Source organism: Physella acuta, unplaced genomic scaffold (genome assembly GCF_028476545.2).
Source record: "Physella acuta isolate Inbredline_101_S28 unplaced genomic scaffold, ASM2847654v3 ptg001126l, whole genome shotgun sequence".
Lineage (NCBI taxonomy): Eukaryota > Metazoa > Mollusca > Gastropoda > Physidae > Physella > Physella acuta.
The window spans coordinates 449,728-467,023 of record NW_026732643.1 but is presented as its reverse complement, the minus strand read 5'-3'; the positions used below and the strand labels follow the sequence as shown (position 1 = coordinate 467,023).

General features: G+C 33.4%; 2 protein-coding genes across 4 annotated transcripts; one reads left to right on the top strand and one right to left on the bottom strand.

The window, feature by feature from the left end:
• Nucleotides 1-2,334: 2,334 nt before the first annotated feature.
• Nucleotides 2,335-6,968, top strand: LOC131956069 (malate dehydrogenase, cytoplasmic). Its single transcript, XM_059320447.1, has 8 exons — nucleotides 2,335-2,463; nucleotides 4,235-4,333; nucleotides 4,539-4,635; nucleotides 4,752-4,927; nucleotides 5,085-5,207; nucleotides 5,652-5,828; nucleotides 5,995-6,108; nucleotides 6,453-6,968. The coding sequence occupies exons 1-8, from the start codon at nucleotides 2,461-2,463 to the stop codon at nucleotides 6,660-6,662; spliced, it is 999 nt and encodes a 332-aa protein (XP_059176430.1). The 5' UTR covers nucleotides 2,335-2,460; the 3' UTR covers nucleotides 6,663-6,968.
• A 1,830-nt stretch (nucleotides 6,969-8,798) lies between these two features.
• LOC131956068 (PHD finger protein 7) lies at nucleotides 8,799-17,267 on the bottom strand. Of its 3 annotated transcripts, none has more exons than XM_059320444.1 (12): nucleotides 17,159-17,267; nucleotides 15,403-15,466; nucleotides 14,740-14,863; nucleotides 14,541-14,632; nucleotides 14,088-14,195; nucleotides 13,878-14,002; nucleotides 13,517-13,691; nucleotides 13,158-13,264; nucleotides 12,683-12,799; nucleotides 12,463-12,581; nucleotides 12,019-12,167; nucleotides 8,799-10,348 (listed from the first exon to the last, which is right to left on the bottom strand). In XM_059320444.1, exons 2-12 carry the CDS (start codon nucleotides 15,412-15,414, stop codon nucleotides 9,794-9,796), a joined length of 1,683 nt encoding a protein of 560 aa, XP_059176427.1. In that variant the 5' UTR covers nucleotides 15,415-15,466; nucleotides 17,159-17,267; the 3' UTR covers nucleotides 8,799-9,793. The 3 variants fall into 3 exon arrangements, with proteins under 3 accessions (XP_059176427.1, XP_059176428.1, XP_059176429.1); XM_059320445.1 differs by having other exon boundaries at nucleotides 17,178-17,267; XM_059320446.1 differs by having other exon boundaries at nucleotides 10,216-10,348; nucleotides 11,979-12,167.
• Between the last annotated feature and the right edge of the window lie 29 nt (nucleotides 17,268-17,296).

Here is a 17,296-nt window from a genome sequence, read left to right as displayed (position 1 = left end):
TTTTAAGCCATGGTCAGCTGTCCTAATCGCTCCGTCATTCCCACCTATTGAATTGCTGCAGACGCCGGGAACCACATTTAGGCCAGTAATCAGTGGCAAAGCTACCGTAAGCTAGCGTAAGCTAAAGCAAGGCATGGGGGCCCGAGGAAAATAGGGGCCCTTTTCCCTCTTTAAAACAATTTAAAACTTTTACATTGGAATTTTAATATTTGTTTTATATAAATAATTTTAAAAAGAAAATAAATGGAAATCCAGTTTCTTTTCTACTGTAGAAAAAAAAATCAAAAGTTCATAAAAGGCCCCCCCCCCTCCCCAGACCTTTCTTACTGTAGAGGTATTGGCATTCGGTGTGGGAGTGGGGGGGGGGGCGGTCGTAGAAGGCCCACCGGTATTAATAACACTACAGGCGTTGTTGCATTGTCGGGAACGCCGTTGAGAGAATTAGAATATAAATAAACTTGAACATTGACTCTTTTGTGAGATTGGCATCCGGTACCCGTAAATTTACAAGCATCGCCACAAACCTTAAATGACTGGGAAATTCTCTACCTAGCCCCCACAAACCTTTACTTACCCCCACCCTCTCTCAACTGTCTGTCCTCGCCGACATTTCATCCATCCATGATTACAATTGAGCCTTTTTTTAAAATAACAGCTGTGGACAGTGTTTTCACAACAGCTAAGTCCAACATTTGTCAATGTTTTTCTACTCGTTAGTCTTAATTTTAATAACATTTTTTTTTTTGCTGATCTAATTTATCTTTAATAATATGCCGATACTAAATCATTTGTGTGTGTGAAATTTCCTTCACAACCCCACACACGAGGAGCAGTGATCCCCCCCCTTTCAAAGAGAAGCCAGAAAGAAACTCTTACTCCTGTAAAGTTTCCTGCGATTAATGTTGTCTTTATTTCGTTCGAAGAGTAGCGCCATGGCAGTAAGGCGGTTCGGTTTGCCAAAAAGAGTTTCCCAGCGGCTTTCTTAGCACCTGGGGTCATTTAATTGGACGTCCTGCACAAGGGGTCAGGGTTACTGCTTTATACAATGGCCAAACTGCACAGGCGCGCCAGCCGGCGCCCCGGGTTCCCCTTTAGCACTACGGCACATATACTTGTTTTAATTAGCGCCATGCCATAGAGATACGGAGGGCTACTATATAATCGATGACTTAATAAAATATGGGGTGTCCTCGTTTGTGTTTTCGTTAGTGGCTTCACAAGGTTCGGTATCACTCTGTGCGTTTAGTGAGTGTCGCCCTACCCCCACCCCCTCCAAGAATTTTGCATTTCCGATGGAGTGTTACCACCTCTTCTTAATATTTTATTATTTTAACTGGATAAAACATAGTTTTGACAGTAAATTTTACGAGTTTCCGTCATGGTGTTACGCCTAAATTGTTACACATCCGTCCCCGCCTTGTGACGCTACTGTGTTAGATTATTTAAATGTTAATTTGTTAGTTTGCTTTTACATAAACGTGATGTACAATCAAAGGTGTTTAACGTTACGGGGTACTGCATAATAACACTATAAATACACACTTATTAGGACGTTTACAGATTGACGAAGGGGCCCAATGTTAATTTTTGCATAGGGGCCCGAAAATCCTAGCTACGCCGCTGTCAGTAATGTTGTAGCTACATTACCATTACGTAGAATCTAGCTATCTATACCGATGTGGCCCATAGGACTAAGTAATTTTTGCACCGATTTCTTAACCTACCCCATTATAGGCCTATAGCATTTACACGTTGAGTGGAAACTGGAAAGCATATTTAAACACATTTTATATGTCATTGCAATGGTTGTACACCCACCCCCCCCCCCCACCACCACCACACCACACGCACACTTAGTCCATACCACCACCTCATGGATGTGGTTTACAAAAAATAAAAACAAAACCAAGGTCAGAATCTAGCAAGATATGTCAAGGACAAGGCCAAAAACTGTTTATGCCGAGCAATGCTTTTTAATATTATTTGTATATCAAAACGACAATAAATAAGAAACTAGATGCATTAAAAATTACAATTTTCATTGGGCTTATTAAGAAAGCAGTGTGTATTAAGTCTAAAGAGTTTTATACTGAAGGGTAGCCTAGCTAGGCGTCGTAGACTGACGTAGATCATTCGAACTAAATTTGCAACCATATTTTTCAACATGACGTGTAGATCTATTCCATCCTCTAGATTTGGAGGAAAAAAAACTCTTTAGGGCCTACATTTTACTTTTGCATTAAAAAAAAAAAACATTCTCTACACTTGTGAAGGGTTTGGAGTGGATGATGACTGTTTACTCGTGTTTGTTGCTATTTTTGTAGCTTTTGACCTAGAACTTTAAGACTTGACCTTCACTTTCACCCCCAGCCGGTTTGTCCCCACCAAGGTGTACCTTGAAAAATTATCAGTAGGTCCAAGCTGTCAGTCAGAGAGAACCTTCAGAGACCCAAGTTTAAAATGGTACGTAACTTTTGTAGTTATCTTTGCAGAACTGTCTTGATTTCATTTTAGTAAAAAATCGGGATACCAAAGATTGATTTTTATCTTGTTAGCTTTGGCAACACGAAATGCTATTATTGAAGTTGGGTCATGTCATGCCAACTGTGATGCCAACCAATAGAATCTCTAACAAAAATATAAAAAGTGCATTGTCGTACGATTTCTTTAGAGTGGTGTGTGGTGGTAGATTAGAATCTAGAATAGATTCTAGATCTAGATAAGATCTGAAATCTATACACTTATACTAGATTTCTATCTGGAACCTTCTTACATAAGACTAGATCTAGGTTCTAATCTAGATCTAGATTCTAGATAATATCGGCAATAATAGATCTAGATCTAGACTTATTCTACTAACTACTAGATTCTAGATCTAGATCTAGATCTAATCTAAATCTAGTCTAGATCTAGACTAGATCAAATGAATATGCTACAAGTACAACCAGAGTAGACTGGAGACTAAGTCAAGTGACTAAGACATAAGAAGACCAAGAGAAGAGCCTTGAAGAGTCTAGATTCACAACTGTGCAGAATTTCTCTTTAAAATATTAAAAATGGTAGGCCAAAAAATTAATGTTAGGCTACTTAGTTTTAGATCTTATATATTATATAAATATATCTAGATCTAGGATTCTTCAGTTAAGGTGTTGGGAAATTGCATAAAGCGAAATGGCGAGGCGGGAAAATGCGAGACATACTTGCGGAATCAAGGGTAAATAGTGAGACCTTTTGCGACAAAGTTTTTTTCATGCTTTTTTCATCTTTATTTATTTAAATTATTTTATTTGTTTTAAAATAAACAAGCATGTGTTATTTTTATCTAGATTTCATTATATATATAGATAGATACTAAGAAGCTAGATAGATCTATATCTAGATCTATCTATTAAAAAATCCTAACATCGTTGCTGTGCTACTGTCTTCGCCCTCTCTCGTTAGCGAGAGGAAAATCCCGTCTCATCTCGCCGTCTCGCAATTTCCCAACACCCCTTCAGTTAGGGTTTGGGTTATCGTTAGCTTACTCAACTAAACTTAACTTAATTTTGACATTAGCCTGTTATTCTGTCAAGTAGGGGCCTACCATTGTGGCTGATTTAGTTCACTGCTAGTAATCTAACACCCCTTTTTGTTGAATAATATTCCATTATTGTGCCTGGTTTCATTACACTAGAATAAGGGGGTGTACATAAATGTCTCAATCATAGATGTGATAGGGGTTCGTTATTTTTTAAGCTATTTATGACTTTTGTATTTTAAACATAATCTTAACTGAGTTTTTTTTTTAAGTTTTAGAAAACTGTTTTAATAAATAGTAGGCCTAATAGAAATTGAATAAAATGTTGACAGAACTAATGTCAATGTCAATATTTAAAAAAAAATTGTTTTAAAACGACTATTTTTGAGGAGGGTTGTAGGCAGAGGTGTGACATTATTTTTAGCTACAGAAATTGCAAATTTTATTATGTTAAGCTTTATTAGTCAATCAAGTAGAAGGAAAATAAGACTTAAATTAGACCTATTCAAGCCATCTAAAAATGTAGATGGTTAAACACATTAGTTAACTAATAACTAGGTACAGGCAATCTTTCATCTCACTGTAATAAAGGTTAATAAAAATTGTGTGGTTGTGTAAAAATCAGTTTAAGGAACCAGTTATTTACACCAAACATTAATTACTAAAGGCTCTTGTAAGTAAAAGATAACCACTGATTTAAAAAATGTATATTCTCAGGCTGAACCTCTTACAGTTGTCGTTACTGGTGCTGCTGGCCAAATAGCATACAGCTTAGTTGGTTTTATCATCAAAGGAGAAGTATTTGGCCCTACACAGGTTAGTTCGTGATCAACTTATAGTTCACACATCTAATTCTTCTGATACAGTTTTTACCAAGATTTATAAAATGTGCATACTAGGCCTGAAGTGTTTTGTTTTTACTGTGAATTACATTTTGAAATTTTACTGTGAGAGAAAACTAGACTATGACTTACTGTGAGAGAAGTGACAAGATTCAGTGCTTCTATCTTTTCAATCTTAGCCTATAAATCTCCATCTCCTGGACATCACCCCCATGATGGAAGTACTTAATGGTGTTGTGATGGAGTTGATGGACTGTGCTGTTCCTATTGTTAAAAGTAGGTAGACTGCATATGCACTGCTTTAAGGTTATCTAACAGTTCATCAGTTTTTATTTTTGTTGTATATGCTTTTTAATTTTTAGGTAATAAATTTAACTTTATTTTGCTCACAGATATTGTTGCCACTGATGATCCCAATGTGGCTTTTAAGGATGTGGATGCAGCTTTTATGGTTGGTGCTATGCCACGCAAAGATGGTATGGAAAGGAAAGATCTGCTGAAAGCTAATGTGAAGATCTTTAAGGCACAAGGTCAAGCAATGGACAGATTATCAAAGAAAACTGTTAAAGTATGTCATGTTCTAATATAGGGATTACATTTGTTAAAATACCAATAAGAAAAGTAAGACTAAAAGATTGTCTTGTGAAATCAATTTTTCATTAGTAAATGTGTATTTTATTAATGTTTTCATGTCCACGTTCTTTATAAAGATATTTATATGACAGGTTGTTGTTGTGGGCAACCCAGCAAACACCAATGCTTGTATCCTGAGTAGATATGCCCCATCCATTCCCAAGGAGAACATCACTTGTTTAACAAGGCTAGACCAGAACAGGGCACAAGCTCAGGTAAGTTAATGAAATAATGTTAAAAAGATGGTACCACTAAGTTGTATAAATAAGCCATGTGCTCTAGTTTATTGAACTACCATAGACCTAACTCTGATAGGTTTATTAACTGGGGTCTATGAAAATAAGGGAAGCTAAGCATAATTCAGGGTTGCTAAGGTCATACATAGACCGAGCCTCAGAAAAAATGTCAGCTAGCTGTGTATTATACTGACCACACAATCCTTTCTTTATGGGTCATACTAACTTTTAACTACTCCCTAGTGAAACCTTCTTTAATTAGGTGTAGAACTTAGTTTTAGACAGTTTGAGAAATTAATCATTTATAATTTGATTACTTGTAGAATCACCTTTTTTTTGCACAATTTTTATTAGTTTGCTACCATGTATTTTAACAACTGGTTTTTTTTTCTTAGACTAAGAGCTGTTGAACTTTCTTTACAGATTGCAAAAAGGTTGAACGTAACTACTGATAAGGTCAAAAAAGTTACCATTTGGGGAAATCACTCTTCAACGCAGTTCCCAGATGTTGACCATGCCACAGCTGAAATCAACGGCAAGGTTGTTCCTGTACCAGAGGCTATCAAAGATGATAATTATCTGAAGAATGAATTTATTAAGGTAGTTTTTTCATAGTTACATTTATGAATGAAAATATGCTAAATATTTTTTTAAATTTGTTTTTTAAGTTCTCTAGGCTTTCTTTTTTCTTTTTTAATTTAGTTTGTCATTTAAGCTTTTGTCATTGATCCTCATTAATGTGAAGTCTAAATTTGTATTCTCTCAGACTGTGCAACAAAGAGGAGCTGCAGTTATTAAAGCTCGCAAGCTTTCCAGCGCCATGTCAGCTGCAAAGGCTGCCTGTGACCACATGCACGACTGGTTTTTTGGGACTGCACAGGTATAGTTCACCATTTAGTGAAGCGGTATTCAACCATTAAAAATAGTAACATAAGGAAAATTGCTGCAAAAAGTTATCGTTCAGGTAGTCATAGATCACTTTCTAAATCGCATTATAATTTACTTATAAAAATCTTGACCCTAGAAATTTTTATTTTTTAGAACTTGCCTTGAAGCTTTTTAAATTAAAAAAAAATATTTAATTTACAATGCTAAAAACTATTCACAAGTTTGAGTGACTAATTAATTCTGTGATGCATACTGAATTGTATTTTTATGCAAACTTCTGTATAACAGCTGTCTTTATGCCAGGCTTTAAGTTTAAACAACTTTTATCACATTCAGGACAACTGGGTATCCATGGGTGTTATTTCTGATGGAAGTTATGGAGTTGAGCCAGGACTGATGTTCAGCTACCCCTTGACTATTAAGGATAAGAAATGGAGCATTGTCCAATCACTATCAATCAGTCCCTTTGCCAGGGAGAAGCTGGATGCAACTGCTGAAGAGTTGAAGGAAGAGCTGCAAGCTGCTATGGAAGAATGTGCAGACTGACTGCATTTCAGTGGAGATTTGGCAGCTAGATATTCAAAGCCTGCCAACAAACTATGATAGAATACCCTAAATTCATCTAGGTGTCAGCATGATTTAATGTTAGTTTATTGTAATAGTTTGTTTTAAGATTTATTTGTAATCGGGTAATGATTATCTGTCTGTTTTTGTTGCTTCAAGTTAAGACTAAAGAACAAGAACTAATTCCTGTTATTGTTTTTAATATAAGAATGCTCAATCTTCTGCACTAACAAATAGATTGTTTCAGGGTAGAAAATGGTACTTGTAATAAATATTTTCTTGTCTCAAGTCGTTTTCTTAAAATTTTGTATATTCTCAAAACTGGTTTAACTGCAGTATCTATTATATATAATTCTCTACGTGGGGACCATGCGAGACACCACCACTTACGGGCTAAGCCGTTCCTACCCTGCTCTCTTGGCATATTGCTACCACCCAGCCAGTCTGGTGAGCTTTGGTTCACGAGGAATGTTTATAATCGTAGAGCCCTATTAGGGGCAGATAATTTAGTATTTAAATGATTTGAAAATAGGGGGGGGGGGGGGGGGGGGGTAACAATTTCTGCTTCATCTTTTCATTGTCATCTGTAAACTGTCTCCACATCATGGATGGCTGCTTTTATGGTGGGGGGGGCAATTATCGTCCCTCAAGAGCTACTATTAGTGTTAGAGCAAAATATTTTCAGGAGCACAAATTATGACTTCGCTGAAAAGTAGAAAATAAATCAACTAAATAGCGACTGATGCTACATCTAAAAAAGTTAACCTGTTTGTAATGAGACTGCATGGAGTACAATCATGCTTGCACAGAAATACTGCTAGAGCTAACACATGCTTAAACATTAATATTTTTCTACCTCCAACCCCTTACTTTCTATCTTTGGAACATGACAATGAAGAAGATATTTGCAATTATAAAGCTTTAATAAATACTTTGTTTGATTAAAATTGTTGCAAGATTCAAGCATAGGTTAATATAAAAAAATCAAAGTAGCATACAGAATTTTGCACACTTACATAGGTTGCAAAACCAGGTGTCTTTTTGGATATTCCTCAAGGGGTTGTTGAGTTGACCAGATGCCAAACCTTCAAATGTAGCAGAATTAATATTACCTGGCAAGTTACAATTTTACTGCAAACCCATGGACATGCATTTGAAACAATGACCACGAGAGATGCTTTTGAGCATGAGCACTAATACCAATAACTGCTAACCCATCTCTGTGAAACTGAAGGTTTTAAGTTTGGCTTGATGAAAATAAATAGAAATATATTTCTATATGTATTTGAAACGCCTGTAACATTGGTTAAAAAAATCATAAAGTTCTGAATTATTTTTACTTTATCGTATGTGAAGTATAGAGAAAGTATTGCAGTAATGCAAATTTTTTTTAAAAATTGAGATTTTTGCAAATCACGACGTTTTACACCTACCTGAGTCGGAAAAAAATTGTTTTGCAATCGTGTCTGTATGTGTTTGTAAACTTTTCTGCGATTTCCGATAACTGGAACTTTTTCTACTTTCAATCTCTCAAAAGCCAATAACTTAGTAATATTTCAGATAGATAAATGAAATTTTACATGTAAGTAAAAGATCTAATTCTCTGCCTTCTTTCAAATTTTGAGTAGTTTCCATTGAGTGGAAGAAGTAGTTTACGCTATTTCCGATTTCTCAAAAAACGCATGTGAATTTATAAAGTACTAATAATATTCTGCAGTATTATAAACATTTTGCTTGCCGCACAATTCTTTTTTCTACAAGCATTTATTCTATTTTTAAAAATCTAAGTAATTAAAAATCATGTCTAAATCCCGAATTGCCATCCCCAATAATGTTATATAATAATATTCGAGAAAGTTTAGGGGAGATCACTCCCGTTTATTTTTTAAATTAATATTTTTGGCTACTTTAATAGCAAAATCTAAACAAATCATTTTATCCATTTCTAATAATGGAACTTGTCAAACTGCTGACTCAATTATGTACTGTAACAGAAGCGTTTTTCTACTGGTATCACAGGTAGGTTAAAAACTGGCATTATGGTAGCCATTATCATGTCAGTATTTAAAAGTGTAACTAAACATACATATGGATGACAATACTAAACATACAACTGATTCTAAATCTTTATTTCGAAATTCTTTATTTCTGTAGAAACTGTTTGTCTCTAGCATACAATTCTCTCTCAAATCAGTTATAAATTGCAATATATATCTTGTTAAATATACACATAGTTCTTTAAATAAAATAATTCTGATAGGCTCCTTATTGGGCTTTCTTTTGTTTTAATACCTTTAACTTGTAAAAAGTGACTTTTACATTACCTCAACATAATATATAATGAGCATTGATAAGCATATAGCAAAAATGTATTACTTAAATGGAAAATTAGGTACTGCAACAAACAGTCAGTGACATATCTTTTTAAATTATATATTTTTATATACACATTTACAAATGCAACATAACTGGTTTGTGTGCTGTAAGAATAATAATAAGATTTAAAAATTTTAAGAAGTTTTTTTGTATGTAATTCAATGAGCACAATTGCTGTGCTGCAATATTTTTAATATTGAGGAAAGTCTTCTATTGAGGTTTGGTCGCAGGTACATAACATCACAGCTGTGGCTGACCGGCTAAAATAAAAATATAAAGCATGTTTTTTTTTTACAAAATCCACTACACTATTTACAATATTTTATTTGGGCCAGAAAAAAATCTACAAAAGATGGAGTAGCACAAACTACAAAATAATGTTAAGAGAAATAAGTTGAGAAAGCAAGGTTTGGAGTTAACACAATGTCTTTCTATCCCGAATGTGCTTTTAAATCTTGTAAGCAGCATTCACTGAGAACATTGTCACAATTTAAAATAAATTAAAAAAATATTGTAAAATTCAGTATAGTAAAAATTATTAAAAATAATTTACAAATGAAAATGAGAACTAGCATAGACCTAGTCCAATGACCAAATACCATTAATAAAATGTGTAAACAAAAATACATACATGTATTTACATGTACTTTCAATCATCATTTAAGCAATGTTTTTAATACAATTTTAACCGGTAACTATATATAATTTAAAAAACAGTTTTTACTAAACGATAAACCTCAGACAGATTTGAAAAATTCAAATATTTTTGTTTGGGTCAGACTCAAAAGCTTTGGGGAATCATTAGTATGACTTGGACGTTTCAAACTTTTAATTGAAGGCTGTGTTCCATCCCAATTCAAGTGCATTATGTTTGTGTCACATTCTTTTAAACAGTTTTGTTTCTTGACTTCTTCACTGTTTGCTTGCAGTTCAGTGTGCTTTAGTTCAATCTCTGGGTTCATTTTGGCCAACTGATCATTTTCCTTGGAAGGTGTAACTTGTTCTAGGTGGCAGTTATTACAAGCATCAAGATCTCGGGGTGGAGACAGTGATGGTGGGTCATCAAATACAAGCTTTGGTGACAGCTGTCCACCCATAAAATACAAGGATGGCAAGAGTTCTTCAGTAGGACTTTGTCGAGCATTGTTAGAAATGTCTTGCTGCGTTGATATGAGTTCTGGAACATCACTTACATTTATTCTTCCTTCAGACAACGAAACTAAACTATCAATTCTGCTTAGTGAAACTGTGATCCAGCTGTTTAACAACTTGGACTCTACTGATGGCTTCAACTGAAAAAGAAAATTATTATTTACTTTTTGTAAAGAATGTATATTAGAGCAAAATAAAGCTGAAACTTTTTTAAAAAAAGCACCTAAAGCTACAATGCTGGGTACACTATTTCATTATTTCAACATTATTTGCTCACCTAGCTCATGATTAAAAATAATTTACAACATTTAAAATAATATATACATGAACCTTTATATTTAAAAACTAAAAATAAGCACATTATATAATTTTCTTAAACCATAACAGAAAAAGCTTTGTTGTTCAAGAAATCTATTTGGCTAAGAAAATTATATTTATTTTCTTCTTTTTAGGGCTTTTAAAATGCTTATTTTAAATGTTTTTTTTGTGCTAAATTTTAAAAATAAGTCAATATTTAAGTTTAAAAAAAATCCAAATGTTCAGTCTTTCCAAGCCAACTGTTCTTAAGTCTGCATCCATCCTAAACAAAAATATTTGTTTTAAAGATATTCTGTTTTGCAATATATCATGAAATGGACTGCTCTTAGTAGGTTTTCAACATTTTGAAGCCAGGCGATAAATATGGTTATTAAAATCTGACTGTTTGGTTTATGTCGGACTTGACCAAAGATTGATGCATTTGATGTTTCTTGTATGTTTGGTAACTAAAATACAATTGGGTGTTTTCATTTTGTCTCTGACAATGTACATAAACACGGCATAAGCATGTCCGGAGTAAATTAAGAGGAACCAACATACATTTTATGTCAAGGAAGGTTGCTACTTTACATACAATATGTCATGGAAGGTTGCTACTTTACATGTAATTTTTTAAACTTATTTTGTTACTATTTAGAATTTAAAACAAAATGTAATAAAGATACAGAATTACATAATACAATATAGAGCTACATTTATGATAAGCTTTTAGCACATTTCTATTGAGAAAAACAAATTTAAATTTATCCTTACAGCTGCATAATTTTTTTAAAAAAAGATTCTGGTACTTCATGCCCTGGTGCATGAATTTCTATTAGAAGGTCAGTATTTATAAAGACAAAACAAAATTTGATCGTACACTACACAATTGGGTAGCTAATTTGAAAGAGGAATAGTTAAATTTATTTTCAATGTTAAATTTTTAAAAAATGGACTCAGGTTATAGTTGATTTTTTGTGTGCTGATCTGTTCAAATTTAAAAAATGAACTCATTTTCTAGTTTTTTTATTTTGTTGCTACCTGTAATTATCTTGGCTGAAACAGGTTGATGCGGACATAACACTTTTTGAGAGCATAATTAGTTGAATCTGATGATTAGTTGATAAAATGAATAGAACTGTTTAAATCTAGGTCAGCATATTTATAGCCTTAATCTGAAAGAGTGACTACACTGCTAGTCCTAATCTGCTAACATTAGTCCTGCTAACTGCTTGTCCTAACACTGCTAGACTCGGGACAGTTGTCTCCATTATTTACATTTTTAAAAAATGTATTTACATTTTTTTAAAAATGTTAAGTAAAAGATCATCTGTGTTGATATTTAATTATTAAAAATGTGAAAAGGCAATGCTCAAAGTGACAACGGAGTAGCTGAAAATGACGAAATTCATGCAAAAATAATAGGGACATGCTGCAGGTAAGCAGATGACACTGGAAATGAAAGCTTCTCACTTTACTGAACCAACAAGTGTTGTCGAGACCTCAATCGCACCTGTGAATAGCTTGATCCAGCAGAAGGTAGCTTGGAATTTCTAGAAGGTCTTCCTACTCTGCGTCTGGTAGATGTTCCTGGTACAGTCAATGATTGTTGGGAAGTAGCAGCTATACATGATTTCCGTTTTTTGCTCTTTTTTTCTATATCTGAATATCAAAGAATTATTTATTGACAAACAGAATAGTTTTTTTTTTTTTACAGAAGATGTAATTATGTATTAGAGATTTGGGAATGATGAGTATTTCTAAATTTCAAAGAAAATTTATTATAACCTATAAAAAGTTAGTAGACAAAAACACGAAAAGGCCAGTTCACAATGAAGCAAAAGCAGCTAGGAAGGTATTATGGATGCTTTATTAAAGAAAAATTGAACTTCATAGACTTGATCTACAAATGCTGTGATTTTGGAAAAAATTAATTGTTAGAAACTGAAGTACCTACCTTCAGCTATCTCTGCGCAATCTTTACACAAAAGAACATCATCTTTTTCTATGAGTGCCCCACAAGCTAGATGAGATCCAGCTGATCCGCACCAACCACAGAGAAACAATTCATAATCCCTGTTGAACATCATTTATATGAACTTTTGTATAATACAAATCTGCTATAAGAGTTTTAAAGATTCATATGACAGTAATATAAAACAAAAAATATTACAGACCCTGAATCTGCATCAAAGTTTTTTCCTTGCGGACAAGTGCAAACTAAAGCATCACAAGTGTCATATCTTTCAAGGAGATCATGAAAAGCATTTGGTTCTCTTTCCCACGATGCATCTCTATATTAAACAAAAAAAAATTTAAAATTTGAATTAAAATTTTACAATGAAATTAAAATTGGTCTGACTCACTCTCGAAGGAGCATTTAAATATTTAAAAAAAAAAAAAGCTCAGTGTTATTTAATAAAATATAAAATGTGAGTGATCATAAAAACTTGATTGTGCTGTCTTTGGTTTTTTTTTTACTACAGTTTAATTCAAATGTAAACTAGACTTAAATGAAGTGTAATATTATCAATAATATTTAGCCTACCAAAGTGAAGTGGGGCTTAGAGAACAAAACAAAGGGTGGCTTTAAATAGGGGTCATCCATAGATTTTTGTGTATGCATATAAACTGAGTGTGTGTTTTACTTACTGGTCAGGTATATAAACGCCAAATTTCTGCATTTCAGATTGAAATTCCTTAACACAGTTACATAAAGGACATTTGAAATAATGTTTCCCCGCTGAAATGGCATATTGCTGAGGAAAAAAGCTCAAAGTTAACAAACTGCAAGTGTTTTGAAGATATTCTGTAATGTATTAATGATGCAGATGTATTCTATAAAGTGTACAGAAAAGGTACATAATTTAGATGCTATTAAAAACATTCAAATATAAATTAGTATCAAACTGTTTTCTTAGCACACAGGTATCTCTCACCTTGGACTTTGGGCTCAAACCATTTAATTCAAACACATTTGGCCTAAAATTACCTAAATAAAAAAATTGTACCTGCAAGCATTTCCTATGGAAGTGAGACCTAACACAGCAAGGTGCAACTAGTGAGTGTGGAAATTTGGCTGAGTTTACAGATATCAAGCAGATTGGGCAAATGTGACTTCCTGCTTTTTGCAACTGTAATTTGGCTTTAACATCCTGCTGCAGTCTATGCTCTGGACAATATGACCTGAAAACAAACATGAAAAAATGTTTTCTATGTGAAACTACAAAAATCTTGTTAAGCAATACAATAGAAAAATCAGTACACATTAAAGCAAGCCCTGAGATTTTTAACACATTTAGTTTCTTACTGATACACCTTACTGCAGAGAGACCTTAGAGAAATAAATATTGAACATTGTGCATCTCTTACTGAAAGCTGTCAAAAAACTGGTGCAGGGTACCATTTTGTCGACCACAGTTGAGATGAAAAGCTTTTTTACAGGAGCCAATACAACATCCAATAGTTGCTCCTTTTTCATGGCAAAAACAACATTTCTGTTAAAAAAAAAGAGTTCAATATAAAAAAAAAATGAAATTTGTGAAAATTTGTAGACAAATTAGCGAGAAAGTTTTAACTAACCAGCCTATTTCCTCTTTTTATCTCTTTTTTTATATCGGTCAACAGAAATCCAAGAATACTTTTCTTGTCATTTGGTTTAGTATTTTGGCACAGGCCACTTGAAAGAAGCTGAAAGTAAATGAAATAAAGATTATGGGGCAAATTTATTTATTTGTAGTACCAGAACATTTTATGGAAGACTGAATTTAGTATATGGAATGGAAATTGTATTTCATTTATATTGTAAAACAACACTGACATATTTAGTTAGTTATAGTGTAGAAAATTGAGAAAATCAGTATTTTTCTGCAGTAGGAAGCCTATCAATAAAGTAGTAAAGGTATTAGAACAGCCCTATTTTCTCGTTAGATGACGAGATTAAAAATTATGACATAAAAGAAACAACAATCTCACATGAACAGTGAAATTTTATATTAAAATGATGAGTTCTAATATATATACTTCAAAACTTACCAAACAAAAATAATGCACAGTTACATCTTCTTTTCCCAAAAACATTCCAAAATCTATTTCACAGTCTTCTCCGCTTAAGCAAAAGTTGCATACTATAATTAAAAATTGAAAACAAACATAAATTTCATATGAATTTTTATGCCTACTTAACCTTATTCATATACCATGTAAACAGATTAATCTAGTAAAGCTATTTTACCTCTCTGTGCTTCTTTTTGTATATCAGAAATTGCATCCTCTGATTGTATTTGCCTTTTTCTTTTCACTCTGCGCTTTGTATTGTATGTAATAACCATTGAGCTGAGTTTTCTTCTATTTCTAAACTGTGGATAATTATTCATTCTTATATGGGATAATAAATTGATAAGAGATAAAGCTTGTGACAACCTTCAAATTTTTATGAAGTTTTAATGTTGGCTACATAACACTAAACCCGAGATTACAATATCAATACTACTAACTACCTGAAGCAACAACTTTGCATAGTCAGACATCAGTAACACAGATACTCCACTGACTGGTACTGGTGGTTAACTATACTAGATCAAAATACAAGTAGGACTTGCCAGTGTCAAAACTAACCTGTTCCCTAACCAAAGTTCTACAACAACCTTAACCCTAATTTCAGACCTTATGCTAAAGCAAAACCACCAGCAACTTAACTAATTACTGACAGTCACAGGTAATATCAATACTCAAGTTCAGGGTTGAGGCTAGCAGTAGCAAGTCATAGGCCTACTAAATATAGGCTATCTATATTTATTTACTTTTACAAGTTAACTAACAGAAACTTGACTCTTTATTTATGCTGTCCATAGATGATAAGAGTTAGATTCTAAGTTAACTTTTAGTAAATAAATACCTTTGTTGACATTTTGAAATTATTCAATCATCAGTGACACCCAATAATCCACAGGGAACTGCACCTGTAATAATCATCATACTCATAAAACATAAAAGGAAAAATAGGCATAGGCTAAATTACAGAATTAATATTTAGACAAAATCAAAGTCAAAACTGAGTTTTTTTAAATTCAAAGTGAGTAGGTCTAGTTAAAAATAAAATAAATCTACAGTAGGCCTAATTACAGTTGGGAACGTAAGGACTTATGTTAGGCCTAATGAATGGCATCTTGTTACAAAGAAGCCTACCCACCAGCAATACATCTAGATCTAGCTAGATAGCATCAAATAGTCTACCTGTCAGTGACAAACTTACTAATGAAACAGGTGAGCTATATTTCATCTACCCTAAGCCTATGCTCTATGGTAATAATAAAAAATATTGTCCAAAAGAGTAACCTAATAAGACTGGACCTAAATAGTAGATCTAGTTTTCTAGATCTTCTACTACACTGACAGACTATACATTTTTTTTTACACTATATCTAGTCAGTTTTAGATCTAGATCAGTGATTCTTAAACTGGGCTCAATCAAACTCCAGTGATTTGGGGAGTCAGTCAAGTTCTCTTGAGGTCAAGACACACACCCCACTCATCTGATTCACGTTTGGAGTTTGTCAGTGTGGAGGATAGTTCAAATACAACAGCATAAGTGCAAGCCAGACAACACATATCGGTATCATATTTTACCCTTGACACACATTATAAATCATGTCAACACAATCTGTGACATTACATGCACAGAGCAAACCCAATTTTGTTCACCAACAATATTTCTATATTGTGGCCAATTAGTGAGATATGTAAAAGACAATGTGATAAAAGAAGGTTTTATATTTTGTAAGCCTCTTACAACAAAAAAGGCAGCTGATGTAGACACCTGTGCATGACACCTGTTATTGCTACAAAAGCTTTGGCGATTTTTGTACCATATGCGAGCAATACTTTATGCACTTTATGAGGACGCTGGACATCAAAATGAAGAAAAGGAACAGACATTGAATGCAAAAATGGCATGAGAGTGACACTTGCCATGGTCTCTAAAAACTAAAAGCAACAGCTGAAGTAGTTAAATTGGTAGACCCCTATACAATATATAACATACATGGGGCCTAGATGTTTTTGTGTTAAACTTATGTTTTAATAATAATGGTTTTGTTTTTTTGCATAGGCCCTTCAATAGCCTACATGGTTTTTTTTTGACTTGATGGTACAATCCAGACCGTTGGCAGATGAACACATTGTCGGACACTGGCACAATCATCCCAGAACTAGTCTAGAGATCTCTAGATCTAGATCTAGATACTAGTTACTAGATCTAGTAGATAGATCTGCGATCTAGTCTAGATCTAGAATAAGATCTAGATTCTAGATCTATCTAGATTCTAGATCTAGAATCTACAAACTATATAGTTGAATATAGATATTCTAGTAGACTTATAAATACTAACTTATAATTAATAATAAAGTATCTACATTAGAATCTAGACACTTGGGCTACAACTAGATCTAGATCTAGAATAGTAGATCTACAAACAACGATACATATACATTATACATCGGATCGGCTAGACATCATCATATTGAATTATTATTCATAATGACATAAAAAGACAATAATCTCTTAGATTAGATCTAGGCTATGCAGTTTTTTTTTTATCATTATCTCGATAACCACTAGATATAAACCTAGTTAATCTAAATCTGCTCCTTACTAATTAAATGAATGTTTACAAATAGATTCTAGAATAGATCTGGAAGCCTTGTTTCTTAATGTAGATGGTTGACCTGAGAACAAATATCCCTCCAGACTTTACGTGTTAGTCACGTGACAAGGAGTGTTCAATGTTAAA

What these genes read in the sequence shown, in the direction of transcription:
- LOC131956069 (XM_059320447.1), top strand. An exon ending in TATCAAAGAAAACTGTTAAA is followed by an intron (nt 4,928 to 5,084) that starts GTATGTCATGTT and finishes TTTATATGACAG; the next exon opens with GTTGTTGTTGTGGGCAACCC. An exon ending in TGAAGAATGAATTTATTAAG is followed by an intron (nt 5,829 to 5,994) that starts GTAGTTTTTTCA and finishes GTATTCTCTCAG; the next exon opens with ACTGTGCAACAAAGAGGAGC.
- LOC131956068 (XM_059320444.1), bottom strand. An exon ending in CAGTTTTTTGACAGCTTTCA is followed by an intron (nt 13,692 to 13,877) that starts GTAAGAGATGCA and finishes GTTTGTTTTCAG; the next exon opens with GTCATATTGTCCAGAGCATA. An exon ending in TCCATAGGAAATGCTTGCAG is followed by an intron (nt 13,265 to 13,516) that starts GTACAATTTTTT and finishes TTTTTTCCTCAG; the next exon opens with CAATATGCCATTTCAGCGGG.